Raw genomic sequence first — 18821 nt, forward strand, 5'->3', positions numbered from 1 at the left:
CTATTACAAACACCACAATGAAGTTCAAGGCTACTTTTAGTTAAAGACCACCATGCACAAAATGAAATTAGTCGTACTCAAAATCTTAATTCCAACTTCTAGTAGAGTAGGCGAACTTCTATCAGGCGTCAAAACTACAATGCCTACCTGTAAGGAAAATAACACATTGAAGGGAGAGCGCTATAACGCCCGATGAACAATAACTTTTAAAACAAAACATGCTTACTAAAACAAGTACGCAGTCCTCAAAAACAGTATAAATTAAAGTACTATATGATCATTTGCAACCATTTTATAAGCGTGTGAAGAAATCCTACATGATTATTTAATGTCTAGGTTGAATAATAATTAAAAGCAATTAAGAATAATAATTAAAAGCAATGAAGAGAATTAAAGAGACAAAATTTTGTGCTAAAAATGCATGGGTTTACAAGAAAACAATACGGTACAAGTGAATTGAAAGCAAGGAAGAAAATTAAAGAGTATTGGTGTGTATTATGATAGATTGCAGCAGTTTGAATACTCATACACTTTATGGCCGTAATTCGCATCTGTTGTTGAGGGAAGAAGTACAAGAACTTCTTTCAAAATATAAATATATGTAATATGGAAAATTAGATTATTGGGTGTCAATTTAAGAAAATAATATTCAAAGTGAGTCACATACTTTGATTTCTTTTTCTATAATACAGATATGAGATTTTTTATTTTATGTAGTAAATGTATTTGTATTTTTTTAGATTTTATAGATCCAATTTTTTTGTTTGTTTTATTTATGCAAAAGTATTAAATTTGGGTCGTGGACCCAAATTTTGAAACTTATTTTAATTGTGGAAAAACTAAGTAGGAACTTTAGGTTAGATAGATTAGATGTAAAAGGTACGAAGAGTGTAGTAAAGTATTCAAACTGTACATAAAGATGGGTCCCCCAATTTCACCTTTAAAGGAATATATTCATCCAAAAGAATAGAATAATTCTCTAAAGATCGATGCTTGAATTTCAAGCAAACATGTCCTTGACGCTCCCTCTTTTAATACCAATTCTCTCCCAACTTCATTTACACACTCTCTTAACTTTCAATAGCAAAAGAAAACAAAACAATACAAAGCAAAACATTTATATTTCTAAAAACTTTGAAATACTTAAAATCGTTTTTTTTTTAATTCAAATTTTATTTTTTAATTATATATATTCATTTAATATAATTTTTAATTTGTTTGGTTTTTGTAACTTTGAATTTGACTTTCATATATTCAAATTAAATTTTCATTGTTGAAAACGAGCTTGGAACTTATTTTGAATATAACAAAAAAGAATTTTAACCCTTTCAAAATTACTATCATACCTGTGTTGATATCGTTTCCTCAACTTCGTTGAATTAGAAATATGAATATAACCTTTAGGTTGGTATCTTATTTGATTTTTAATGTTTTAAAAGTATCTAATACACTAGTGAATTTTCAATTTGAATTTAATATAGATCTTTACAATTAAAAATATAATCTTTAGGTTGGTATCTTATTTGATTTTTAATGTTTTAAAAGTATCTAATACACTAGTGAATTTTCAATTTGAATTTAATATAGATCTTTACAATTAAAAATATTAACTTATTTATTATATTATACATAAAATTTAAATTTTATATCTAATCAAATTTCTAAATTTTTAATTTTGTTGTTAAGTTTGTAATTAATTCAAAAAACTAATTTGATTATTTATTATAGAAAAATGGTTTAGAATGACAAAATTAATAAAATATTTATAAAATATATCAAAATTTCACAATTTATAGTGATAGATATTGATAGATACCGGTACGTTTCTATCCATTTCTATCGGTATGTGTATTAGTATCATTGATAAATGTTGGTAAAAGTTCATCAATGCATATATATTATTGATAGAATTTAAAATTTTGGTATGTTTTGTAAATATTTTGATTTATTTTGTTGTATTTTGAAAATTCTTTCATGTATATTACATAAGAGAAATATTTAACAAAACTTGAAAATATTTACAAATGTCTATCAGTAATATTTTGGTGTGTTTGTAAATATGTTTGAGTTCTTTTCTAACCCCATAGAAAGACATGTGGCATTACTATGTACCCATATTTTTCATATTATAATTAATTAAAGAATCCACAAAATTCTTATGCACACATTTGTTGCAATAATATTTGAACAATATTATTTTTAAATTCCAAAGTGATTTCATGTGGCATATAGATATATGTATATATATATAATGGGAAAAACTTGGTGCATGCAGTGTCGGCTCTAATTAAAAGCCTTTTAATTTTGTGAATTTGACATGAAAATAAAATTACATATTTCGGATGGATGGGATGAGTTCTAAATTAGAAATCCGGCAAACCATAATATATAAGCAAAGTAGTAGTGTGTGTAAAATCAAGCATTGAACACATTAATTACTAATGAAAATTGGACGTCAAAAAGAATCTTTCATGGATTGTCAAAGAAGAAAAGCATTTATTCCCCCCATTGGATTTAGCCACAAGGTCATGGATTGTATATATTAAATTTGCTTTTCTTTTCTGTTTTTTTCTTAGGTAGATTAAAAATGAAATTATATTCCAATAGAAAACGGCATCCAATTGCTTGTTTTTTCTTTTTCCTTTTCTTTTTCTTCTTCTTCTTCTTCTTCTTCTTCTTCTTTTTTCCTTTTTTTTTTTTAGTGAGTAAGGAAAAAAACAAGAATAGCATAGAAATCAAAGCATAAAAATAGTGAGATTCAATTTAAAGAGCAGTGGAAGGGGCGTGCATGGAGAGGCAATAATAACTTTAGTCCATTTTGTTTGGTTGTGTGTTTGTGTATTGGAGATAGATAGAGGGGATCAAGTGGAACAATAGAAGACAATCTTGTGTTGGACAAAAGAGAGATAAGGGTAATTTATTGAGTCTAAAACTATAAGCTTTAGAAGATGGGAAGGTCCCTCCACCTTGTGTCATAAAAAGCTTCACAAACATTCTCCCCTTTTCTGCGTTATTATTTTACACTGATTTCAACGTCCCCATCTTGCTTTTTCCACCTCTACTCCCTAACTATTACTTACATTAACATCCTTGATTTTACTACACCCATATAATATATATATACACAAAGTTTATAATTAAGCTAACTACATATCTACCATAACATTGCACTAAAGGCTATTAAAGGTTAAGGAGTCATAGGTGCACCTAAAAGCCTTATTTTTTATAACTAAATTTTTAAGTAAATTATTCTATTATATATATATATATATATATATATATATATATATATATATATTTAAATTCTACATTAAAATTTAATTTTTCATTTTGTATTTAAATAAGCCAATTTTAAAATTTTTAAATATTTAGAAATAAAATAGAACACACGTCAATTACTAGATTTATATTGTATGGAATATATTGGTTGCAAACTAGCTAGCCTAGCTCCAACATAACTTTGATCATATAAGATATATATATATATATATATTGTAAATTGAACATAACAACAACACAAGACGTGAGATGAGAATATATATATAAATGTTATGATGAGAAACTTTTTGTATGGTATTGTCATGCAAAATGAGATAATGATGTGTGTGTGTGGGCGTTTGAATGGGAGTGGAAGATAGAAGATCTTATTTGGTCGGAATGTAATAATTAATCTAAAAGTTAGACGTACTACGTAATGTTAAATATCAAATCTATATAGCAGCCTTGAAAAGAAAAATAAATTATTTATACATACAGGGTTAGTCAGAGGCTTAGAGGATGTTAATATATAATAATAACAATAATAATAATTTAACATTAATTAGCAAGTGATATGAGATCTGTTTTTTCTTTAGTTAGTTAGGTCTAGGCAATTTAAAGATAGATCTTCAATTGATGACCCTAACCCTAAAGCATGTGACAGATTAATACTTTGCTTAATTAATATACTGCTTTCTTAATGCTTTATTTCAACTTTTATTTCATGTACTTTCAAATTAAAATGTTCATCTACACAGTTACTCTATATTATTTAGGATAATTATAGTGGAGAGTATTTTTAGAGATAATAATCAAATGTATAACAATGATTTTAAAAAAAATTGTAAATATAACAAAGTTTTATTAGGTTCTTATAGTCTATAATTGATACAATAATAGACTTCTATAGTCTATAGGTGATAGAGTCCAGTGTTTGTAATATGACATATTAGTAATAGATTTTTATCATTGATAAGCCCTAATCTATTTATACTTATAATTGTTATATTTGTGATTGTTGTTTCTTATTTTTTAAAGATGGGTCCATGTTAATTGGTCCTTTCTGATTTATTTTATTTTTTTATCTAATTGTTTTTCAATGAATCAATTTCTAGCATGAAATTTATTAAATTGTAGTCATGAATTTTTGTATTTAAATTAGAAAATCCAAAAATAAAGAAATAAAGAAAAATGAAAATACATGAAGTAAAAGTTGGTATATATAATTAGAAGGGGTATCTTTATAGAAAGGAGGGTAGTGGAGGGATAATAGAATAATAGGCATATATATTCTTTACTTAATAATATTTATTTTTGTAAAGAAGGAATTAGAAGGATATGTTTAGAGAGGGAGGGTAATAGAGGTTGTTTCCTAAGCCGGTGCTTTTGGGGGGTGAGAAAGAAAAAAGAGAAGAAAGGTGGGGCCAAAGTGAAATGGTTTGAACTATTTAATTTGGGGTGGGATTTGTTCTCTTGAATCTGTCCGTATTCCCTTGGGAAATAGCAGCAGCTAGAGAGATAGAGAGAGAGTAAGAGAGAGAGAAAGAATAATGTTCCATCCTAAGAAAGCTTCGACTATGAATTCTCACGATAGAGGGATGTGCGTTCAAGGCGACTCCGGCCTCGTCCTCACCACCGACCCCAAGCCCCGCCTTCGCTGGACTGTTGAACTTCATGAGCGCTTCGTCGATGCCGTCACTCAGCTCGGAGGCCCTGATAGTATACTACTAACTAATTATAAATATACTCTCTTCTTCTTCTTCTTCTTCTTCTTCTTCTTCTTCTTCCATATCCCTTTTCATAATTATATTATAACCTAACCCTTTAAAACTTGTCTATTTTCAGAGGCCACCCCAAAAACCATCATGAGAGTTATGGGTGTAAAGGGTCTTACTCTGTACCACCTCAAGAGCCATCTCCAGGTGTGTGTGTATATATGATTTCCTCTTTTTATAATTTCCGCTTCACGGTACTTATTATAATTAACCATGTTTTGTTTTTTCATTTTAAACCTGTGTTCTAGAAATTTAGACTGGGAAAGCAACCTCACAAGGAATTCAATGATCATTCAATTAAGGATGGTATGAGAGGTAACTCTTTTATTTCTCTCTCTCTCTTTCTCTTGCTCACACACTTTTTTTTTTTTTCCTCACCTCTTCATGTGTGGTTGTATATATATGTTGTGATCATTATATATTGACTCCTTCTTTGATTCAGCTTCAGGTTTAGAACTTCATCGAAACACGGCTTCTTCATCCAACATGATCAACCGCACCATGAATGAGTACGTATTCTTTATATGATATTCATGATCTATATTCTCCAACTTTCTAGGGTTTTAATAATTCACTCATAGGTATATTACAGGCAATTTCACATGATATGATCATATCAAAATATCATATATGTTGGAAATGTTATTTCTTACCCAATCAATATTGATTTCAAAGCCCTTTTACAAAAAAAAGTTTCCAAGCCCACAAGTGAGTAGTCCAACCTGAAATATAATTGAATTTAACATAATTAAGGTATATCTTAGCTAAAGCTAAAAAAAATTAACAATTTAAAAATGTTGCCTTAAATCTTTTTCCTTTTCTTTTTCTTTTTCTTTTTCTTTTTCCATTACAAAAATAAAACAAAAGTATGTGTAGTATAGTGATGATGATTTTAATAATTTTAACTATTTTCAGAAAATTTAAGGTGGGGTTCGATTTTTGTTATGTAATGGTATTTGTAGTGGTAACTCACACATGGTTGATGCGATTAGGATGCAAATGGAGGTGCAGAGAAGATTGCATGAACAACTAGAGGTAATTAAGAATTCTCTGTCTCTAAATTATTTATATTTGCAATTAGGGTTTTATGATGGAAAATCATGAATAAATATCATAAGCACGTGCGATACAGGTGCAAAGACACTTGCAACTGCGAATAGAGGCACAAGGGAAGTACATGCAAAGTATATTAGAAAAGGCTTGTCAAACCCTAGCGGGTGAAAACATGGCAGCTTCCGGCGGCTACAAGGCCATGGGTGGGATCCCAAATAACAATAATAATCAGCAAGGCATTGCTGATATGACCGGAGCTGGCGGAGGGATCAAAGATTTTGGCTCCCCTCTTGGCTTCCCTTCTTTTCAAGACCTGAACCTCTATGGAGGCGACCAGCTTGATCTTCAGCAAAACGTGGATGGATTCATGTCTCACAACGACAGCTTACTGTGCTTGGGAAAGAAGAAGTCTAGGCCGACACCAAGTACGCCAAACTACGGGGGCAGCTCGGGAAAAGGTGCGTTGGACTGGCCAGATGATCTCCGGCTGCAAGATATAGGAATGGCGCCGCCCACGTCGTGCGTAGGGCAGCAAGAAGATGATTTCAAAGGCATTGGTGGGACGCTGGTGGCCGGAAGAGATCATTTGGAGGAAATGTATGAGGCGAAGCCAGTAGTGTCGGATGATGAAGGCATGGGAGATCACAAGAAGTATGACGTCAATAACAACAACAACAATAGTAATAATTCGTCCATAAAGCTTCAGAGGCCGTCCCCCCGAAGGGTTCCCCTTTCCGTGGATAGGGCTAACCACCCTCTCATTACCACTGCTCCTCAGTCCACACATTCACCTTTTGGTTAATATCCATTAATCTCTTTCAGTTTACAGTCGGGTTATTTTGAGTGACTCAAAATTTTTTTTTTTTTTTGATACTCGTGAATTTTAATTAATTTTGAGTAATTTCAACAACAGGGGGTTGACTTTTTGCATTTTGACCCATCCAGATACAACACACACTTAAGGCTTTCCAGGCCCATATATGCATTAATATGTCCCTGCAAAACCCTTTTGACCAACATGAATTATATCCCTACTAATTGATTTATTGGAGCACACTGTTTTTTCTTTTTTGGTTGAATCAATTACTGGTTACTGACATTGTACGAAGGATAGATAGCCTTCAAATTGTCACCAATATCGTCTTACCTTTACAAATTCTATTGGTATCAATCAAATGGTCAATGAGTTGTTAATATCGAAAATGACATCAAGGTTGTGATCGTGAGTTGAAAGTACATAGTTCAAAAACTTTGTTCTCTAGTTGGTCGCAGCCATTTTTGTGCAATTCAATTTTGGTACAACCGCATGATGACACGTAGACATTCTTTTTTCCATTTCTTATTATGGCTAGGCGGGTAATTAATGAAAAAATGGTTATAGTGATCCAAATAGTAACTAAAGTATTATTATTGGTTTGGGATGGTCTCTGCAATAGGCATATATTCTTGCTTCTTCTTTTTTATTTTTATCCTTTCTGCCTGAAAGTTAGTTAACGGCCGGAATGATTGGAGACAAAATTATGGGGAAGATTAAACGGTCAATAGAATTACCTGGATATCATGGATTTCGAAAACAAATTAAAGTATCCAACCAGCATATCTTTTTATACCCAATGCTAAAATCAAAGGAGTGTAGGATAATATTATTATTCCTTACCACTAATGTTGCTCTCTCCAATGAACGAGGAAGATAATTGTCAAACTTTTCAAACCCCAAAAAGGCTCTAGATTACCTGAACTCACTACACACAACAGAGGTGCATAACATATATCGAAAGCGTGGCATGTTTACTCTGTATACTCAATAACTAACGTTATTTATTGCATGGAGCTGCTGAATATATGGCCTGAAATGTTTGAATTAATGAATTGGGTTTTATTTGTTTATTTATAATTGATAATGTGCGCAGCTTTATTTGAGATTTAGATCCATATATATGCATGACATGGGATGGGATATGGGAAAGGAGAGAGATACTGTGAGGGGCAGAATTAAAGAAGACAGTAAGCGGTGCCACCTAATGGTTACTTTATTGGTTACAGAGAAAAAGATCAATGAAGCCAGTTGGCAAGAAAGATAGATATAGAGATAGAAGTTAGAAGGTAAAGAGAGAGTGGAGAGGCAAAAATTAAAAAGCCAAATAAAGCCCAAAGCCAAGGAAGAATATGTGTACAACGCACTTCCATGCGTGCTCATATCGAGGAAGCTTCTATCTTTCTTTTTCTTTTTTCTCTTTTTTTCTTTTTTTTTTTTCCTTTGTTTCTTCTTCTCATTTATATTAATCCAAATATACCCCAAAGCCGATAGCCTCAGGGATCCATGTGCCTTAACTCTATCTACACACTTTTTCCAATTTTTCTATGCTGTATTTCGATTTAAAGCAGATTAGGAAATCAATTAGACAATCATATATGCAAATACCCACCCGCCCTGTTCTTAATTATATCACATCCATTCATTTTTATTAATTTTTCATTTCTAATTTTACTTCCTCCATTTTGTGGCTTCTGCCTTTTTCGATTTTAAATATATTATTATTAGGTCTCAATATATATTTTTTATTTTCTATCTATAATATAATTCTAAACTTTTATTTTTATTTCAAAATTTAAAATGATCAAGTTTGAATTTCTGTGGAGTTAAATCATAAACAAATCATTTAAATTTTGTATATAATATTATATATATTAATGTAAATATTCTACCTTTTACGCATAATTATTTCTGACCTTATTTACTTCGTACATGTCAGTATTTTCATGTAATAAACGCACAATAATTTTATTAATAAAATATTCTTTCACAATATACAAAATTTAAATTTGAATGTTATGTATATATAATATTATATAAATTGTTTCAAATGTTAAAATAACATTTGAAAAAACATATATCCAACATCTATTAAATATTTTGGTAAGGTTCTTGACCTTAAAAAATTGTCAAAATTCTTGTAGTAAATAAATTCTTAAACTAACAAAAAAAAATGTTTGCCTTTTATTGTTTTTAAATCAATACTTGTTATTATAATATTTTGAATAAATAGTTACAAATGTACTAATTAGATTTAAAATAATTAGGTATATAACAACACTTTAACAAATTTACAAATAGTAAAATTTGTTAAATTCTAAAATATTTGTCTATTATAGATAAACCATCAAAGTCTATTGGCCATAGAAATCTATATTTAATTACTACTACATTTTTAAAACTAAGCTAAATTTGAAGGAGAAAGGAAAAGAAAACTAAAGAAGAACATCTTGGCTATATTGCACACAAAACCCTATTTAAAAAAAAAAAAAAGTGTTAAATAAGCTATTTTGCTGATATTGTAAACATGTGAAGTTATACATTTGTCCTTAAGACTCCAATATTAATTTTCTTCTTACGACCATACACTCTGGCCGATGATGCTCCACTTTGCATCTTCAACAAACTATGTGTGGCCAGCACAAACCAACGTTATGCAAGAGAACAAAACAGAGTGAGAGCTTCTTCATGACCCTGTAACACTGACCAACTTTGAACGATCAAAGCAAGAGCAAGACAAGCGAGAAAGGAAGGCTATCTGACTGAGAGAGAGAGAGAGAGTGACAATGATGAGAGAAAGAGAGTTGGGGAAGACGTCACTTGTTTAATGGATATTAGCAAATTGATTGTCACCGTGAGCGACTAAGCAAAAGTAAACCTAGACTTTTTCATGTGTGTAAGTTTATTTTAGTAATTTCACTCAAACTTGAAGATATCATTGTAAGCGACTGAGCAATTATAAGCTAGGCTTTTCCACGTGCATAAGTTTATTTTGGTAATTTCTCTCAAACTTGACGTCACTAAATAGTCGTTTGACATTTTAGACCCAATTTTTTTGGGCATCCGTATAAATCATAATTTTCAATTAAAAAATTTGCATGCCTTTTGTTATTTGAAATTTAATTAAAAATTTAACTATTAAGATGTAGTTTCATTGCAAGAAATTAGAAAAAAAATATATACTTAATTTTCAAAACAAAATATATATATATATATATATCAAATGATTTCTAAATTGAGCTTTTGAAATTAAGTTTATAGTTTTAAATAGTTTAGAGATGAAATATATAAATACAAAGTACAAATACAATATGAAGGTGTGTTACTACTCAAACCTTCTTACACATTGTATTCCGGAAGCTTCTTTTGTGTCCCCAGCTCTCCCTCGCCTTTGGACGTAGCTGGCGACTTAACGTTTTTTCAAACTTTATTTTATAATTAATCAAATCAAAAGAAGCAGGAAAAAGAAACAATTAAAGGCAAACTGCAGTAAGGTTGTCATGAGCTCCCAATGGGGAAAATAACACAAATGAATGATTAACTAGTTGTCCAAATTATCATTTTCCACCCATTTATTAATTAAATATCAAAGTTGACAGCAGTCATCTCAAAACCACTAATTGGATAGAAGAAAGAGAGTGTTATTTTTTCTTTAATACGAAACATCCTCCAAACACACATGTGTTGTATTCAATAACTTCGCCTTTATCATTTGCTTCCTTCCTCCATACCTTACCTTCAAATCTTTGTGGTTTTTCAAATCTACAATGTATGTATAATTGGGTTTTTGACTATTCTTTTACCATTTCGAAACTAAGATTATATTTTTTTTCCTTAATTACTAGGCAAATAATGTTTAGTTAAATTAAATTATTGATATTACACATCATAATTTATTAGTTTCAATTTGGAATTTATCAATGGCTTCACACTATACTAGCTGAGCAAGCTCGGTTTTAACTATATTGGACATGCCATTAATACCTTATCATAGAGACAACTTCAAATTTATTAGGTAAAGAGTCATGCATAATTAAGTATTCTATTATGTTGTGTAGAATGCTTTGAATTCGTCATGAGACAACTTCAAATTTATTAGGTAAAGAGTCATGCATAATTAAATATTCTATTATATTGTGTTAGAATGCTTTGAATTCGTTATGTGGCGCTACAAACAACTTAGTATGAGAGTCTCGCGAATCGAGCAATGCATCCTGGTAGGGGGTTCAAGGGCAATGCCCTCGAAATCTCTTTAGTTTTCATCCTGGTAAGGAGTTCAATGTTGATTTTAACTCTTTAGTTCTGTTGGGTTAATATTTATTAATAAATATAGGGGTATTTTTAAAAGAGTAGATTTTGCAAAATATTTACAACCTATAGCAAATTTTATGACTGACAGTCATTGATATGCTATAGTGATAAAAGACTATCAGTGATAGAAATCAAAATTTTGCTATACCTTGTAAATATTTTATTTTGTTTTGCTATATTTAAAATTGCCCCATAAATATATGGTTAATATTTATTAATAAAGATAAGATCAAATTAGATTTGGATGTTATGTTGGGTTAATATTTATTAATAAATATATGATCAATATTTATTAATAAAGACAAGAAGTTGAATTTGGTTGTTACTCAAGTTGATAATTCTTAATAAATATATGGTTAATATTTATTAATAAATATAAGAAATTGGCTTTGGTTTCTTTGTCGTCCTAATTAAATACAGCTTGTCAGCTTTGTGGGTCGTGTGGTACATATATTTATGTGGAAGATAGAAGTGAGCGTGGTATATATATTTATGTGGAAGGAAGAAGTGGGAGTGTACGGTGAACAAATTTTGTATTTGGCAGTAAGTCTCTTACGAAATACTTAGTTTGTGTAGTGTGTAGTGTTGAACACCTTTTATGAGCCACTTGGTTGAGGAGATTTGTGCAAGTTAGAGGGAGCCTAACATTGAAGGTTATATTGAGGAGTCGTCTCTCATAGAGGGAGCTTAGACATTGAGACACAAGGGTGAAACATGAAGAATATGATCTAGGGGAGCCTAGATTGGATCCCTTGTTCACACATCAAGTGGTTTAGAAGGAGGCTAAATGTTTATTTTGTTAAAGTCGTGTAATTCCATATAGTTGATTCTTGCTAAGTTATGTACTTATGATTTATCCTCTTGAATCTTAATATATAAATGATCTTTTCAATCAAGCTAAAGGTTTCTCAGATGTAGTGTGATTACACCGAATTAGGTTACCAATGTGTTGGTGATGTACTATGTATTTTCATATTGTTAATCGTGTTGTTATTTTAGTTACTAACCTAATCGTTCACTTTAGTCACCAAGTTAATTGTGTCTTTTTTTTCATAGGAAAGTGCAATATATAAACTCTCTAATCCAGTGACGTCATATTGTATTAAAAAAGTATCTTTGATAATATTTGTTTTCCTTCTATCCCAGACTTTGTAGCTAAAACACTGTTAATAAACCATGTATATCTGTGTGTCGATCTTTACACTTTCTCGTATTGTATAATTGTTGATTTAGAAACAACGTGGATAAAGTCTCAAAAGGTGAGGGGTTTCCAAGCTCTAACTAAATGCATGCACCACGTTAGGGCTGAAATTGGGTTGGGTTGGGAGGCATTCTCAACCACCCATATTTTTGGGTTATTTGGGTTGACAACCCGAATAACCAGAACTTAGTTTCTAACCCAACCCGAGCCAATCTGTAAAATATGGGTTCGGTTGTCGTGTTGTATAGTTTTTTTTTTTTTCGTTTCTAGTTTTTAATGGTTATAAAAGTTCAAAATTGTTACATTTAAATTTCAAACATACATAATTCAGAATTTCATACAATAAATTCAAAGTTTATATATCTAATTGTTTTTTATTAAATAATATACATATACATACACATACATACATACACACACACATATATATATATATTAATTCAGGTTAGGTTGGATTGAACTGAATATTTTAACCCTCCAACCCGAGACCCAACCCAACCCGAAAAAATCAATTTTCTCAACCCAACCCAACCCATATTTTACCCTAACCCAACCCAACGCTTATAATATAGGTTGGGTAGTTCGGGTTATTCGGTTTTAACCCATATTCTTACACCCCTACGTAATCAAAATGGCAACATCTTGATTAAGAATGGTCGTAGGTGATTTTTTGTATGATTTTGTTGTGCATATTATGTTCCCTCACTACAAGAAATCGGGGTATTTCTGACGCTGTAAAATGACGACAAAATTGCAAACTGCATTGGCCAAAGTATTGTCAACGTCAAACCCTTCGTCAGGAAGAACATTGGTAAAAGGTCGTCGGAGAAACTTCCTGTGACGGGCAAAATGCACAATGTTAACATGCATATTCCTGACGCTCCAAAATTCAACGCGTAGACGACGTCAGTATTGGAATAAGGCTGACGTAATGTAAGTGCATCGGGAAACTAGGAATACCAACGTAATCTAAGTGTGTCGGGAAACATTTCCTCCAATGTCATCTACATACGTCGGGAAAATCATGATTCTGACGTATGTCATGCATCGGGATAATTTTTTAATTACTTTATTATTTGTTTTATTTAATTATTTAATTATTTGTTTTTGTTATCGTGATGTATTGTTTTCGGTTCTGCTTCGTAAGACAAGAAACTAAATTTGCAACGAACTATGAAAATAAAAAATTTACAATTTATAAATCAAGATCCGAAACATATATAACAAAAATTACAAATAAGATGTTCAAAATGTATAGGACAATTACATTAAAAAAAAAACTACACCTATCTTTTATTACATATACGCATACACCAAATAAAGAATGTCAAACCTATAGATGACATAAAATGATAGTTAGAATATCACATATGCAAAATTAAACAAATTAAATGTTGAGAAGTACGTACCCCAAGTGTTCACGGTCCTCTCTGTGTTCGACTCATGTCCTCGATCATCTTTTTCATCTCTTTCATTTGTTGTGCATGTTCTGCTATTTGTTGGTCTTGCTCCTCTTTCCTTAGTCATTGTTCTTCAATCAGGCGATTAGCGTTTTCAAGGCCAACCTTTAATTTGCTAACCTTCGTCATGTGTGCCTGGTGGTTATAATATTAAAGGCAGGAGTGGAAGCATAACTCTTCCTAAACTTGGGCTTGGAGCCCCAACCAAGACCTTTTGAGTAGCTCAATTGTCTACTCAAAGCGGTCACGCATATCTTATCCCGAGAGAGTGGTTGAGAACCCTCTGAAATGGGCTGGGACTCGAGTTTCAACATTTGATTCTACACAATACAAGTTTGTAAGTTGGGAGATGATCAGAATTAAAATAGAAAGTACAATTTTTTTCCATAAACTTACATGCGCATCTGTTGCTGCCTATGAAATGAACTCACCAGTCGTACTGGCGTGCGTTTCTCAAAACAACTCAAAACGGTCCATTGAACAACTGCGTTCTTTAGTGAGCGCTCGACATGTCACTGAAGGAACAACTTGGATTCATTCCTATGGTTGTAAGGTTGCTTCACTCTAGCAACCTTGTTCACCATTGGTTGTTCATACATTGAAACAATGATCAAAACGTCATATCCAAACAACATATTAAATGAAGTACTGTTAATTGATTTTAAGGTAGATAAAAGTCACATGAAATTGTGCGGTCATGTAATGATGGCAAAGAAAATGACAATCTCAACAATAGGTTTGCATTTGCTTTTTCAAGGTCACTGCAGTTCTTGAAATGTTAGTAGTTGTCTCCCCTGAATTCCTTTCACATGTTAAGCATTTAATGCTCAACAAATCGAGTAAGTGTTAGATCTTCGAAATCCAGCACAAACAATTGCAACAAAAGAAATAGGTTTGAGGATTAGTCTTCTACATATGTTTGTTCAACATTAATATATGTTAAAAAATTTACAAACGTACCACTAGACCACCCTTGACGACCTCAATGTACACTCGAGGTATATAAGGTCACTTTAGAGCCTAGATCAGAAATGTGTCTCGCATTAACATATTGAACGTGCAACCGAAACGACGGGTGTATGGCGAGACAAGTTTGTCCCCTCCCAATGGGATTGAAATGGGGATCCTCTCATTTTGCTGTACATACCTTTCCAACTCCATGTTTCGGGAGTGTTGTCGTTGCCTAGGAGTGGGAGTAGGAGAGGGTTGAGAGGGATCTACTAAAAAACACACTGTCAGATTCAGTAACCATAACTACATGTAGTGTTTTGGGTAACGAGACTAACCTGAAGTGTCACCCACCGAAGACAATCCTCCCGCGTTATCTAACACGTCCAAGTTTAGAAAAAGGTCTACCTCATGAATATCGCTCAGAAATGACAAAATAATTTATGTAGACATAAAAACCAACAAATGTTAAACAATGTGAGTATCACAAACTAAATGTATGAAAACTGACTAACGTGTATACGTGAAGAAGACAATGTTATTCATCGTCACTTGATCCACTTTGTGAAGGGATAAAAGCCCTATGACAGCGGAAGAATTAAAGAACCATTACTCAATTTAATTTGGGAATCTTAAAATACCACTACTTTGGCAAAATTAGAATAAAAATTCTAAATAAAACTAAGCATGCTTTTTATTTAAGAGATACAAAGAACTTACTTTCGTTGATATCTCTAAATATGCAAACCACCGAATTGGGACACCACTGATCAGAGACCTTCCTATCCTCTAGGTTGAGATTGGTTTGTGGGAACCAATTGGGATGAAAAAACATTTAAAGGTAGTTGAGAGATTTTTTTCTTTTTATAGAGATTTTTTTCTTGATTAATTCGTTAAAGAAAATTGTTTTATTCTACATATTTATAACTCTCTTTCCTTCTTTGAATAGAAAAATAAGTAGGAGATAATTATGAGATTCTTTTTATCAAATCAACTAATTAATTAACAATTAATCATTAATCAATCATAAATATTATTTGAATGAATATCTCTCCACTATCTTATATATTTATATTAATATAATTACTTAAAGGATATTTAATTAATATTTCATTCAAAATCTTATTTAAATGAATATCTTTGTAATACCTTATAGATTTAATTAAATAAAATTAAACTATTAATTAATTCTTCAATTAATTAATACCTACATTAAATTAAATTTGAATCATATTCAAATATAAGTTTCTCTCGTAACCAATAATTTTAATATGAATCAAATTCACATTAAATTAATATTTGAACTCATTCAAATATTTTATCTCTCATAAATTAATTTTATATCATATTCAAAATTAATTTTATATAATAAAGTTTCACAAACTTTGTATTATAATGTATTACTATACATTAAAATAATTTCTAATGTAATTTTGAACATTTCAAATTACAACTAATATAAATATATCTCATTACCCTTTACGAGCTAGGAAAGAAACCCAATGGATCTACAGATCATAAGCTACAACGATCTGAGATTAATTGACTAAACTCATTAACCACATTAACCAATATTCGTTAACTGTGTGTACACTCCACTAAAGACTCACAGCTGAACTTTTCTCACTGTAGATATATTTCTGTGTCCACGGATATAGACCAATAATAGTAAGTTAGTCCTTCATGAGTGTTCGTAACACTAGTTGGGTCAATTTACCGTTTTACCCCTGAGTTACCTCTAATCCTTAAATACCAGTGCTTCTCTAATGAACAACTTGTTTATGGTCCTACCAATAAACAGAAACTTTTCTCGTGCCATAGAGAGGGTAAGACCATTTGTTCAAGACCTGGAGACACCATTTAAGGGAATACTAATCTACTTACCCTAAAGTAGGGAAGAAGTGAATTTCATCTTGTGTAATTATGTTCCCAGCTTCCCATTAGTCTTGTCCCCAAAATGATAAGCTTATTGAGTCGACGATCTGGCCACTCTCACCCGTACAAATTAAAGGATAATCTCAGGATTAAAACTAAGTTACTTAGGTCCCTAGTGAAATAGAAACCTAACTAGTTAACGGAGTTACATCTAGTGGTTACTATTTTTCAATCATGTCTTATGCAAAATCATTGCATAGAATACCCTCACTCACATGTCAACTACATGAACGCGTTGGATCATTGAGTTTGTATCAAATAGAAAGTGAGTCGTATCCATAGAGTTACTAGGATAAGATACCCAACTTTATTCCTATACTATAGACTCTTTAAGCTGATCTTGAACATTGATCCCTGTATGTCTCTACATAATGTTCTAGACTCATTAAACAACTTAGGATGTTAGTTTATTGGATTTAGATTATTAAGACAAAACTAATAATATAATCAATAACAACTATTACAATAATAATATTTTATTAATAATGGTTAATGAATTATATTTACAATCTACGAGTTTTAGGACATAAATCCCAACAAATTCTCGCTTGGACTAAAACTCTAGTCTCTTTGGGATATACATAATAAAGTAATCTTCTTACATTGGAAATGGTAAACATACAAACACTACTACAAAAACAGGCTCTCTTGACGTTTTTAAACTGTCAAGAGACGGCTCTCTTGACGGTTTTAAAAACGTCGTTGAAGCCAACGTCAAGAAAGGCAAAGTTTTTGACGGTTGATTAAACGTCAAGAATAGTGAACGTTGACATTTTATAAACGTCAAATATACTTATGTTCATGAAGTTTTAGAACTGTCAAGATTGGTATTGTTTATGACATTTTAAAGCCGTCAAGGATGAACTGGTTTATGACATTTTAAACCCGTCAAGAATTTTAATATTCATGACATTTTAAAACTGTCAAGAATGTAATTGTTCTTGACATTTGTCAACTGTCAAAAATGCAATTGTTCATGACAGTTCAAAACCGTCAAGCTTGCAATTGTTCATGACATTTTAAAACCGTGAAACATTTTTTAATTTTTTTTAAAAAAGGAAATTGTAATTGAATTATGATGTAATGGAAAGAAATATATTCTGATTGTCCTGTAATTAAAAATGAAATATTTCTTGACGTTTTTCGAAAAAAAACATCAAGAAAGGAAAACTGCAAACGTCAAGAGAGCCTGTTTTTGTAGTAGTGAAAATACAATAAACTAGGGCATCCTCATACCCATTACACATCCCATTTGCCCTAAATTACCTAATGTACAAATCTTGTAGACCTAGACTTTCTAGAAGACCCTCGAACACTTTAGGGATCAACAATATGCCCCACTTTTATCTCAATATAAAGTGATGTGCATGTTCATGTTTGGAACAACTTTCAAATCATGTAAGAACTTCTTGAGCCAAACTGCTTCTTTTGTTGCTTTACAAGCAGCAACGTACTCAGCCTCCATAATAGAGTCTGCAATGCATCCTTACTTGATGCTATGACACACTACAACTCTTCGGATTAGGGTAAACACTAATCCCAATGTGGATTTCCTAGAATCCTTATCGGTTTAGAAATGAGAGTCAGTGTATCATGTAAGGATCAAATTCTTAGCTCCATACACAAACATGTAGTCTCTTATTCTCCTAAGATACTTAAAGTAATTTTAATTGTCGCCTAGTGGTCTAACCTTGGATTGGATTGAAATCTACTGACAATTCCCACTGCATAAGAAATGTCTGGCCTAGTGCAGAGCTTAGCATACATTAAGTTGTCCACAATTGAGGCATAGAGAATACATCTCATATCCTCAATTTCTTAATGTGTATTAAGACATTGTTCCTTAGACAAGTGAGCCCCGTGCTTGAAAGGTAATAAATCATTCTTAGAGTTCTACATCGAATATCGAACCAACACTTTGTCGATATAGGTTGCATGAGACTATGCTAGCATTTTATTCTTACGATCCCTTATGATTTGGATCCCTAGAACATATTGTGCCTCTTCCAAATCTTTCATTTGGAATTGGACTGCTAGCCAAGTTTTAACGTCAGTTAGGTATCCTA

The 18821-nt window shown here is 31.5% G+C and overlaps 1 protein-coding gene across 2 annotated transcripts; it reads left to right on the plus strand.

The window, feature by feature from the left end:
- The first annotated feature begins 4636 nt into the window (after positions 1–4636).
- LOC101217821 (myb family transcription factor IPN2) lies at positions 4637–7183 on the plus strand. 2 transcript variants are annotated; one of them, XM_031889430.1, is made up of 6 exons: positions 4637–4977; positions 5104–5180; positions 5282–5348; positions 5476–5542; positions 5996–6068; positions 6166–7183. In XM_031889430.1, the coding sequence occupies exons 1-6, from the start codon at positions 4809–4811 to the stop codon at positions 6886–6888; spliced, it is 1176 nt and encodes a 391-aa protein (XP_031745290.1). In that variant the 5' UTR covers positions 4637–4808; the 3' UTR covers positions 6889–7183. The 2 variants fall into 2 exon arrangements, with proteins under 2 accessions (XP_031745290.1, XP_031745291.1); XM_031889431.1 differs by having other exon boundaries at positions 4809–4977; positions 6026–6068.
- The last annotated feature ends 11638 nt before the right edge of the window (positions 7184–18821 follow it).

Source organism: Cucumis sativus, chromosome 7 (genome assembly GCF_000004075.3).
Source record: "Cucumis sativus cultivar 9930 chromosome 7, Cucumber_9930_V3, whole genome shotgun sequence".
NCBI lineage: Eukaryota > Viridiplantae > Streptophyta > Magnoliopsida > Cucurbitales > Cucurbitaceae > Cucumis > Cucumis sativus.

What these genes read in the sequence shown, in the direction of transcription:
- LOC101217821 (XM_031889430.1), top strand. Translation starts at nt 4,809, where the DNA reads ATGTTCCATCCTAAGAAAGCTTCGACTATGAATTCTCACGATAGAGGG. An exon ending in TCAGCTCGGAGGCCCTGATA is followed by an intron (nt 4,978 to 5,103) that starts GTATACTACTAA and finishes GTCTATTTTCAG; the next exon opens with AGGCCACCCCAAAAACCATC. An exon ending in AATTAAGGATGGTATGAGAG is followed by an intron (nt 5,349 to 5,475) that starts GTAACTCTTTTA and finishes TCTTTGATTCAG; the next exon opens with CTTCAGGTTTAGAACTTCAT.